Genomic DNA, 11,421 nt, shown 5'->3' with positions numbered 1-11,421 from the left:
CCCCTGTGGAACTCCGCTAGTCACTGGCAGCCAACCGGCAAAGGTGCTTTTATTGCAACTCCTTGCATTCTGCCATCCATCCAGCCAGCATCTTCCCCAGCAGCCTGACATGCGGCACCTCATCGAAGGCCTTCTGATCATCTAGGTAGACGACATCTACAACCCCCCCTCTGTCTGTCCTGCTGTTAACTTCCTCAAAGAAATTGACATGATCTTCCTCAAAGACATTTACAGGCAAAAGGAGGCCATTTGGCCCATCTTGTCACTACTTGCCTTTGAGCGTGAGGTAAATTTGATCTTCAACTGCACATTGATGTGCTGTATTTCTTAAATGTTCTGTGCATAGGCCATGGAACATAGTACAGCACGGGAGCAGGCCCTTTGGCCCATAATGTCCATGCTGAAACATTGATGTGCTGTATTTCTTAAATGTTCTGTGCATAGGCCATGGAACATAGTACAGCACGGGAGCAGGCCCTTCGGCCCATAATGTCCATGCTGAAAATAATGCCTAAGACCTGGACGGGGTGGATGTGGAGAGAATGTTCCCACCAGTGGGAGAGTCTAGAACCAGAGGGCACAGCCTCAGAATTAAAGGTCGGAGATGAGGACAAATTTCTTTAGCCAGAGAGTGGTGGATTATTTTAGCCAGAGGCCTGTGGAAGCCGTCAATATTTGAGGCGGAGATTGACGGTTACTTGATCAGCACAGGAGTCAGGGGATATGGGGGGAAGGCAGGAGAATGGGGTTGAGAGGGAAAGATAGATCAGCCATGATTGAATGGCAAAGCAGACTTGATGGGCCGAATGGCCTAATTCTGCTCCTATCACTTAGGAACATGAATTTATGAACCAATTCTTATCCTCCTGCACATAATCCATTCCCTGCATGTCCATGTGCCTATCCAAAAGTCTCTATTGTATCAGCCTCCACCCTGGAAGTGCGTTCCAGACACCAACTAGCCTCTGTGTAAAACCCTGCACATCTCCTTTAATGTGTAATAACAAGGAACTGCAGGTGCGGGTTGATACCAAAGATACAACGTGCTGGAGTAACTCAGCGGGTCAGGCAGCATCTCTGGTGATGTTTCAGGTTGAGACCTCCTTCAATGTTTCTCGTTCTCAAGCTACATCAGTTAGACATCAATGTATTTTGGATTATATCGGGGTTTTTTTTTCAAATCGCCACTAATCTGTAATTAATTTTAATCCTCTAATTAATTTGAATCAGCATTGTCCCTTCCCACCAGCCCATCAGGTAGAGTTGCTGCCTCACAGCGCCAGGGACCCGGGTTCGATCCTGACTACGGGCGCTGTCTGCACGGAGTTTGCACGTTCTCCACCGTGACCTGCGTGGGTTTTCCCCGGGATCTCTGGTTTCCTCCCACACTCCAAAGACGTGCAGGTTTGTAGGTTAATTGGCTTGGTATCAATGTAAATTGTCCCCAGTGCGTGTGTCGGGTAGTGTTAGTGTGCGGGGATCGCTGGCTTGTGCGGACACGGTGGGCCGAAGGGCCTGTTTCCGTGCTGTACCTCTAAACTAATCTAAACTACAATTGAGCTCTGCCTCCCCAGGTTTAGACACTTCAGTCAAATCTCTCCTCGTTCATAAATGATAGGAGCAGAATTAGGCCATTTGGCCCATCAATTCTACTCTGCATGGCTGATCTATCTCTCTCTCCTAACCCCATCCTCCTGCCTTCTCTTATAACCCCATGACACCCGTACTAATCAAGAATCTATCTATCTCTGCCTCAAAAATATCCATTGACTTGGCCTCCACAGCCTTCTGTGGCAATGAATTCCACAGATTTACCACACTCTGACTAAAGACATTCCTTGAATTCCTGGCCCCAGGAAGAGGGTGTTTAGTTCAGTTTAGTTTATTGTCACGTGTACCGAGGTACAGTGAAAAGCTTGGTTGTTGCGTGCTAACCAGTCAGTGGAAAGCCGACACATGATTACAATTGAGCCGTCCACAGTGTACAGATACATGATGAAGGGAATAATGTTTAGTGCAAGATAAAGTCCAATAAAGTCAGATTAATGATAGTCCGAGAGTCTCCAATGAGGTAGATGAGCCAGGACCGCTGTCTCTATGTTGATCGGATGGTTCAGTTGCCTGTTAACAACTGTCCCTGAATCTGGAAATGTGCGTTTCCACACTGCGGTGCTGCTTAGAGAGTGATACAGCGTGGAAACAGGCCCTTCGGCCCAACTTACCTACACCGGGCAACATGTCCCAGCTACACTAGTCCCACCTGCCTGCGTTTGGACCATGTCCCTCCAAACCGGTCCTGCCCGAATATAGGAGCAAAGAGGTCCCTCTGCAGTTGTACAGGGCCCTAGTGAGACCACACCTGGAGTATTGTGTGCAGTTTTGGTCCCCTAATGTGAGGAAGGACATTCTTGCTATTGAGGGAGTGCAGCGTAGATTTACAAGATTAATTCCCGGGATGGCGGGACTGTCATATGCTGAGAGAATGGAGCGGCTGGGCTTGTACACTCTGGAGTTTAGAAGGATGAGAGGGTATCTCTAATTGAAACATATAAGATTGTTAAGGGCTTGGACACGCTAGAGGCAGGAAACATGTTCCCGATGTTGGAGGAGTCCAGAACCAGGGGCCACACAGTTTAAGAATAAGGAGTAAGCCATTTGGAACGGAGATGAGGAAACACTTTTTCTCACAGAGAGTGGTGAGTCTGTGGAATTCTCTGCCACAGAGGGCGGTGGAGGCAGGTTCTCTGGATGCTTTCAAGAGAGAGCTAGATAGGGCTCTTAAAGATATCGGAGTCAGGGGATATGGGGAGAAGGTAGGAACGGGGATACTGATTGGGGATGATCAGCCATGATCACATTGAATGGCGGTGCTGGCTCGAAGGGCTGAATGGCCGACTCCTGCACCTATTGTCTATTGTCTATTGTCCATGGTGCTTGCCCGATGAGAGAGGGGAGAAGAGGGAGTGGCCGGGGTGCGACTGGTCCTTGATGATGCTGCTGGCCTTGCCGAGGCAGCGTGAGGTGTAGATGGAGTCAATGGAAGGGAGGTTGGTTTGTGTGATGGTCTGGGCTGGGTCCTCAACTCTCTGCAATTGCTGCCGGTCTTGGATGGAGGAGGGGAGATGGTTGCAGAGACAAGGAGCCTGCAGGCTTTAAGCCACAGTCAGGTCACGGATGGCTGCCTAACCATTCAGAAGCCTAAATTAGCTTCTCACCAGTTCCCCCGCACAGAGACACTGATGAACGATGAGTGCAGAGTACTGTGCAGCAAACACCAAGGTCAGGCTCGGCCCTGTCTCAGTGTATAGTTTAGTTTAGTTTCGAGATACAGCGCGGAAACAGGCCCTTCGGCCCACCAACCAGTGATATCCGCACACTGATACTATCCGACACACACTAGGGACAATTTACATTTACACCAAGCCAATTAACCTACAAACCTGCACGTCTTTGGAGACCAAAGATCTCGGAGAGAACCCAAACCAGGTCATAGAGAAAATGCACGCAGTCATGGGGAGAACGTGCAAACTCCGTACAGACAGCAGCCATAGTCAGGATCGAACCCGGGACTCTGGCGCTGCATGCGCTGTAAAGCAGCAACTCTACCGCTGCGCCACCGTGCCGGCCCACCGTGACCGCATGTATAATGCAACATAGATTAGGGCATGCTGCTTTATAAGGCATTGGTCAGGCTACTAGAGGTCTTAAGGATGTTAAGCATGCCCCCCAACAACTCTCACCAACTTCTACAGATGCGCTGTAAAAAGCATTTTATCGGGATGCACCACGGCTCGGTTTGGTAACAGCTGCATCCGAGACCCGCAAGGAATTGCAGCGAATTGTGGACGCAGCCCGGACCATCACACAATCCAACCTCCCTTCCACTGACTCCATCTACACCTCACGCTGCCTCGGCAAGGCCAGCAGCACAATCAAGGAAGAGTCGCACCGTGGCCATTCCCTCTTCTCCCCTCTCCCATCGGGCAAGAGGTACAGAAGTGTGAAAACGCACGCACACCTCCAGATTCAGGGACAGTTTCTTCCCAGCTGTTATCAGGCAAGTGAACCATCCTATCACAACCAGAGAGCAGTCCTGAACTACTATCTACCTCATTGGCGACCCTCGGACTATCTTTGATCGGACTTTACTGGCTTTACCTTGCACTAAACGTTATTCACCGATCATATACAGTGTAAATGGTTCGATTGTAATCATGCATTGTCTTTCTGCTGACTGGTTAACACGCAACAAAAGCTTTTCACTGCACCTCAGCAAGTGACAATAAACTAAACTGATTTGGGGCATTGTTGGTTATTGACCAGTTTTGGGCCCCATATTAGAGGAGAGATGTGCTGGCATTAGAGACCAGAGGAGGTTTATGAGAATGATCCCAGGAATGAGTGGGGTTAACGTACCGATAAGCATAGAAACATAGAAAATAGGTGCAGGAGTAGGCCATTCGGCCCTTCGAGCCTGCACCGCCATTCAATATGATCATGGCTGATCATCCAACTCAGTATCCTGTGCCTGCTTTCTCTCCATACCCCCGATCCCTTTAGCCACAAGGGCCACATCTAACTCCCTCTTAAATATAGCCAATGAACTGGCCTCAACTACCTTCTGTGGCAGAGAATTCCAGAGATTCATCACTCTCTGTGTAAAAAATGTTTTTCTCATCTCAGTCCTAAAAGATTTCCCCTTTACCCTTAAACTGTGACCCCTTGTTCTGGACTTCCCCAACATCGGGAACAATCTTCCTGCATCTAGCCTGTCCAACCCCTTAAGAATTTTGTAAGTTTCTATAAGGCCCCCCTCAATTTTCTAAATTATAGCGTGTACAAGCCGAGTCTATCCACTCTTTCTTCATATGAAAGTCCTGCCATCCCAGGAATCAGTCTGGTGAACCTTCTCTGTACTCCCTCTATGGCAAGAATGTCTTTCCTCAGATTAGGAGACCAAAACATTACGCAATACTCCAGGTGTGGTCGCACCAAGACCTTGTACAACTGCAGTAGAACCTCCCTGCTCCTATACTCAAATCCTTTTGCTATGAAAGCTAACATACCATTCGCTTTCTTCACTGCCTGCTGCACCTGCATGCCTACTTTCAATGACTTTCCACGACACCCAGGGCTCGTTGCATCTCCCCTTTTCGTAATCGGCCACCATTCAGATAATAGTCTACTTTCCTGTTTTGCCACCAAAATGGATAACCCCACATTTATCCACATTATACTGCATCTGCCATGCATTTACCCATTCGCCCAGCCTATCCAAGTCACCTTGCAGCCTCCTAGCATCCTCCTCACAGCTAACACTGCCCCCCAGCTTCGTGTCATCCGCAAACTTGGAGATGTCGCATTCAATTCCCTCGTCCAAATCATTAATATATGTTGTAAATAGCTGGGGTCCCAGCACTGAGCCTTGCGGTACCCCACTAGTCACTGCCTGCCATTGTGAAAAGGACCCGTTTACTCCTACTCTTTGCTTCCTGTTTGCCAGCCAGTTCTCTATCCACATCAATACTGATCCCCCAATACCGTGTGCTTTAAGTTTGTATACTAATCTCTTATGTGGGACCTTGTCGAAAGCCTTCTGGAAGTCCAGATACACCACATCCACTGGTTCTCCCCTATCCACTCTACTAGTTACATCTTCGAAAAATTCTATAAGATTCGTTAGACATGATTTACCTTTCATAAATCCATGCTGACTTTCTCCAATGATTTCACCACTTTCCAAATGTGCTGCTATCCCATCTTTAATAACTGACTCTAGCAGTTTCCCCACTACCGATGTTAGACTATCTGGTCTGTAATTCCCCGTTTCCTCTCTCCCTCCCTTTTTAAAAAGCGGGGTTACATTAGCTACCCTCCAATCCTCAGGAACTACTCCAGAATCTAAAGAGTTTTGAAAAATTATCACTAATGCATCCACTATTTCTGAGGCTACTTCCTTAAGTACTCTGGGATGCAGCCTATCTGGCCCTGGGGATTTATCGGCCTTTAATCCATTCAATTTATCGGCCTTTAATCCATTCAATCGTTTGATGGCACTGGGCCTGTATTCGCTGAAGTTTAGAAGGATGAGGGGGCACCTCATTGAAACTTACCAAATAGTGAAAGGCCTGGATAGAGTGGATGTGGAGAGGATATTTCCACTAGTTTAAGGTTTACAAGAATGATCCCAGGAATGTTAACCTATGATGAGTGTTTGTTGGCACTGGGCCTGTACTCGCTGGAGTTTAGAAGAATGAGGGGGGGACCTCATTTTAAAAAAACAGAATAGTGAATAGCTTGGACAGAGTGGATATGGAGAGAATATTTCCATTAATGGGAGAGTCTAGAAGTAGATGCCATAGCCTCAGAATTAAAGAATTAGGAAGATGAGGCCAAATTGCTTTAGTCAGAGGGTGGTGAATCTGTGGAATTATTTGCCACAGAAGGCTGTGGAGACCAAGTCAGTGGATATTTTTAAGGTAGAGATAGATAGATTCTTGATTAGGACAGGTGTCAGAGGTTATGGGGAGAAGGCAGGAAAATGGGGTTGAGACGGATAGATCAGCCATGATCGAATGGTGGGGTAGACTTGATGGGCCGAATGGCCTAATTCTGCTCTGTCTTGTGGTCTATCCATGTTCTCCAGAGATGCTGCCAGGCCAGGTCACTTTAGTGTTTTATGTTCTTTTTTTGCTGGTGCATAGTAGCAGAGTTTAGTTTAGTTTAGTTCAGCGATACAGCATGGAAACAGGCCCTTCGGCCCATCGCGTCCATGCTGGCCATCAATCACCTGTTCATGGTGGTTCTATGCCATCCATCTTTCACGTGCATTTGGGGAAATTTTACAGAGGCCAATTAAACTTGTTCATAAGTTGTCGGATCAGAATTAGGCCATTCGGCCCGTCGAGTTCTATCTCTCTCCCTCCTAACCCCATTCTCCCGCCTTCTCCCCATAAACCCTGACACCAGTTCTAATCAAGAATCTATCGATCTCTGCTTTAAACATATCCATCGACTTGGCATAAATACATGCTAGCTTCAGTAAAGACTTTAGTAAACAGTTTTTACAAGGCTCAGCGTCTCTGCAAGGCGAGAGGGAACGCATGAGGTTTCGGGGCGAGCTCGGGAAATGGTCACAAAACTGACCTGGATGTGAAGTGTTGCAATGACTACAAAATAAAAACCAAACCCACAAGTTATTTGACGTCGCGTGCCAGAAAAATATTTATTGTGGAGACTTCACCAGCCTGTTGAAAATGCAATGTGCGAGGCAGGGCTTTTGTTTGCAGTCAATGGTGGCCACTTGGTCTAGTTGGTAACGGTGGCGGGGATGACAGGGGCCGCTACCTGCTGTTCCCGGGGGGTGCACTGGATATTTTATGGGGGGGACGGGGGGAGGGAAAGGGGTGGGGAGAGGATAGAGGCGGATTTTTATTTTGTGAGTAGTGGAGTCTCTCTGTGTCCAGCGCTGGGCTTCACGTAACCCGCTCCGGCGGGGAGATTGCGACAGCGTGGAGGGTGGGCTAGAGGGGGGGAGGGGGTGGGGGTAAGATTGAGGGGTAGACAGACGCTGGGGGTTAAAGTGAGTGAGCCACAGGAGTGCGGGGTGAGGGAGACGCGTGTGTGTGTGTGTCAGATGGGAGGGGCGGCTAGAGCTGGCAGTAGGCGCATAATTGTCGCAAATCTCCCAAAGGGGAGAGGGGAGAGAGGAGGGGGTTTGGGGAGGGGGTTTAGTGGCGCTTCTGGTCCCGGGGGTGGCGGTGATTCTGTGGCCGGGGCTGGAGCCCCCGCTCACCGGCAGCGCGCCGCACTTTCAATGGGCACCGTGTGAGTGAGTGTGCAAGTGTGCGTGCGTGTGTCAGTGCACATGGTCAAGCGTGGATGTGCAGAGTGTGCAATTGCGCGAGTGTAAAACGTGCGGCCGTGAGCGTGCAAGTGTGCGCGGGTGTGTGTGAATGCTCGTGTGAGAGAGCGTGCGTGTGAATGAACATGCGTGTGAATGGATATGCGTGAATGCCAGTGTGAGTGTGTTCGAACTGAGTGTGTGCGAAGTGTTGAGTGTGAATTGAGTGTGAGAATGAGTGAATGTGAGCGTGCGCGTGTTTTATGCGTCTAACCGTGTGCGGGTGTGCGTGTTTGTGAGTACGCGCTCCTGAGTGTGTAAGGGAGCGAGTGAGTGTGAGTTTGTGTTAGGTAGCGAGGTTGCGGCACATCCCATTGTCAGGTGAAAGGGCGCGTGTGGTTAGCGGGGTGTGAATAAGTGTGCGTGTGAATGGAAAACGAGTGTGTTTAAGTGCGTGTTTTTGTGTGAGCGTGACTGTGTGCGAGAGTGAGTGGGCTTGGTGAGTGTGAATGAGTGTGCGCTGATTTTTTTGTGTGCGTGCGCCGGTGTGAGCGTCGGACTGAGTGTGATTGTGAGTGCCAAGTGCGTGTGAGTTTGTGTGTGAGTGTGTGCGCGCTCACACTGTATTTGTGAGTGAGAGCGCGTTTGAAGACCGGGCTTGATGTGAATGCGAAGTGCGTGTGAGAGAGAGAGAGAGAGAGCGGGCGGGCGATGGTTGTGTGTGTGTGTGACAGAGAGCACTGGATGTGTGTGCGAGTGAGCGAGAGTGTGAAAGGGGACGCTGGTGTGATTGTGAGTGAGTGTGTGAATGCGTCTGTGAGAGCGTGTGTGTGCGAAAGCGCGTTAGACAGAGCGCTGGTTTTGTGCGTGTGAGAACATTTGAGCGTCGGGCTTTCTATGAGTGTGTGTATGTGGGCGCTCAGTGTGTGTGTGAGCGTGAGTGTGAGATTGAGCGCTACCGCGTTGGATTGGTACGTGTGTGTGTAAGAGAGCGTGTGTGTAAGAGCGAGTGTGTGTGAGAAAGAGCGCTACAGCGCTGGTTTGGTGCGTGTGAGAACGTTTTATACGTCGGACTTTGTGTGTGTGTGAAATAGAGAGCGCGTTTGAACGCTGGGCTTTCTGTGTGTGTGTGTGAGTGAGTGAGAGAGAGGGCGTGTGTGTGTGTGAAATAGAGCGTTTGCACGTCGGACTTTTTGTGTGTGTGTGCGCTCTGGCTTTGTGTGTGTGTGTTTGGAAGAGTGAGCGTGTGTGTGTGTGTTACTGGGAGAGTGAGCGTGTGTGTGTGCGTGTGTGTGTGTGTGCCAGAGCGTGAGAGCGCTGGTTTGTGTGTGTGTGTGTGTGTGTGAAAGAGCGTTTGTCAAACATCGGTCTTTCTTTCTGTGAGAGTGTGAGCAGCGGGCTTTTTCTGTGTATGTGTGGGAGAGAGAGAAAGAGAGCGCGTTTGAACGCTGGGCTTTTTCTGCGTGTGTGTGATAGAGAGCGTGTGTGTATGTGCGTCTAAGAGCGAGAGAGAGAGAGAGAGAGCGCGTTGGTTTTGCGTGTGTGAGGGGAGACACAGCGAGCGTTTAAACATCGGGCTTTTTTTTTCATCTCTGTGAGTGAGTGCGTTTTTGTGAGCGCCGGCCGGGCTTTGTGTGTGAGTGTGTGTGTTAGCACACAGACTCCGCAGCCGCCCGTTCATTTCCCCGCACACACACACACACACAGAGCCCGCACCTTCTGCGGGGATTATTCTTTGTCCAAGTTTGCCAGCCAGCCAGCCAGGGCCGCGGTGCGGGGGCTGTTGTTGTGGGGCACCGCTCGCCGCTCTCTGCGCCGCACACAGACGCTTCTGGCCGAATTCCCTCCGCTTTCCGCCGAAGATTCGCCCGTGTTTGCGCCAGGCGGGCGGGCGGCACGCAGGCGTATTCCAGTCTTCCGGATTTCTTTTATATATATATATATATACATTTTTTTTCCCTCTCTGGAAGAGAAAGAGAGGGAGAGGAGAGGGGATTCCCCCCCCACCCCCCGTCAAATTTGCAACCGGTACAAATGTTTCCTTTTGTTTCGAGCGGAAAATTGCAATTAATAAATGGGTGCATGCGTGTGTTTTTTTTTGTGTTGAAAGTTGGGTTGGGTGTAATTCTCTCTCTCTCGCTCGCTCTGTGCTTTCTGTGTGCAGGAATGGAGATGAAGTACAAAGAGTGGATCCTGGAGACCATCGACTCTCTGCGTTCCCGCAAAGCCCGGCCCGACGTGGAGCGCATTTGCAGGATGATCGAGCGGCGCTACGGTCTCTCGCCCGCCGACACCGAGCAGCAGCTGAACAAGCTGGTCCGCGCCGAGCTGGTGGTCAAAGTGGCGTACAAGGGCTCCAACAGTTACCGCAACGCTGCCAAGTGGTACAAGAGCAAGGCGAGGAAGGGGCCGGAGTGCGGGGGAGAAGGAGGAGGAGGAGGGGGGTCGTCGCCGCCGCCGCCGCCGCTGGAAGCTTTGCCCCGCTCCCCTGAGCCCGGCCGTCGGACCCTCGCCGCCAGGAAAGTCGGCAGCGGCCGCCTGCAGATCGCCCTGAAACGGGAGCTGAGCCGCGGGCGTCTCGTCCCCGTCCCCGTCCCCGCTGCCGCCGCCGCCCCGCACATCGACGCTGCTAAAGTCACAAGCGCGTCTCTCCGGGCTTTGCCCAGCTATAAGGTCGGTGTATGTATGTATGTATGTCTACCTCTCCCTCCCACCTTTTACCCCCTTTCCCCTCCCCCTGCCTCCCACCTTTTACCCCCTTTCCCCTACCCCCCCTTCCCCTCTCCCCTCTCTCTCTCTCTTCCCCCCAATCCAATTATTCACCACCTCCTCTCTATTTCCCCCCCATCCCCCTCCCTCTATTTAGTCCATACCCCCCCCCTCCCATTATTCACCACCTCCTGCATTTTCCCCGCTACCCCCCCAGGATATATTTCTCTCCAATACCCTCCTCCCCCCCCCCCCCAACAGCCGAGGTTCCACTTCTCCCCCCTCCCCCCCCCCTCTCTCCCCCCCCCCCTCTTCCTCTCCCCCCCCCCCCCCCCCCTCTCTCCCCTTCCCCTCCCCCCCTTCCCCTCTCGCCCCCCCTCTCTCCCCCCATCCACCTCTCTCTTTTCCCATCCTCTCCCTGTCTTTACACCCCCCTCCTCTTTCTGTCTCTCTATATTTCCAAATCTGCATTCTCCTGGATGCATTTATTCCAACCAAAGATCTTTGATTCCAACAGCCGAGGCTGCATTTCTCTCTCTCCCTCCCTCCCTTTGCATTGCAATTTGTGACCTGTGCCCCCGACAACGAGGCGAAGGGAAGGGGAAAGGCAAGAGGCAAGAGAGATAGATTGCAAAGACATCCTGCGCTCCCCGGGGTTTGCTGTTTGCATTGAGTCTCAAAAGGTGTTCAACCTCCTCGCATCGAACCGGTTGCAAGAAGGACGCACAGGAGCACAGGAGTGGCGCTTGCACGCAACCTGCCCGTGTCCAACGCTGCCTTTTTGCCTTTTGCAAAGAGGGTGGTGTGTGTTTTCCCTGCTCCTGGACCCACGTTTCCTGCAACCAGCCTCTGCAAATGCAGATTCAAGG

General features: G+C 51.0%; 1 protein-coding gene across 3 annotated transcripts in view; it reads left to right on the top strand.

Annotated features, from left to right (window-relative positions):
• The first annotated feature begins 9,966 nt into the window (after positions 1-9,966).
• LOC129700700 (sterile alpha motif domain-containing protein 1-like) overlaps positions 9,967-11,421 on the top strand; it is a 77,152-nt gene continuing 75,697 nt past the window's right edge. For all 3 annotated transcript variants that reach the window (XM_055641289.1, XM_055641288.1, XM_055641290.1), the window contains exon 1: positions 9,967-10,516. In XM_055641289.1, coding sequence (XP_055497264.1) covers positions 10,010-10,516 — 507 coding nt within the window. In that variant the 5' untranslated portion in view covers positions 9,967-10,009. The remainder of the gene's footprint in view (positions 10,517-11,421) is intronic.

The sequence above is a fragment of the Leucoraja erinacea genome, chromosome 10, assembly GCF_028641065.1.
Source record: "Leucoraja erinacea ecotype New England chromosome 10, Leri_hhj_1, whole genome shotgun sequence".
NCBI lineage: Eukaryota > Metazoa > Chordata > Chondrichthyes > Rajiformes > Rajidae > Leucoraja > Leucoraja erinaceus.
Note: the sequence above shows the minus strand (reverse complement) of the source record. Positions and strands in the feature narration are given on the sequence as shown.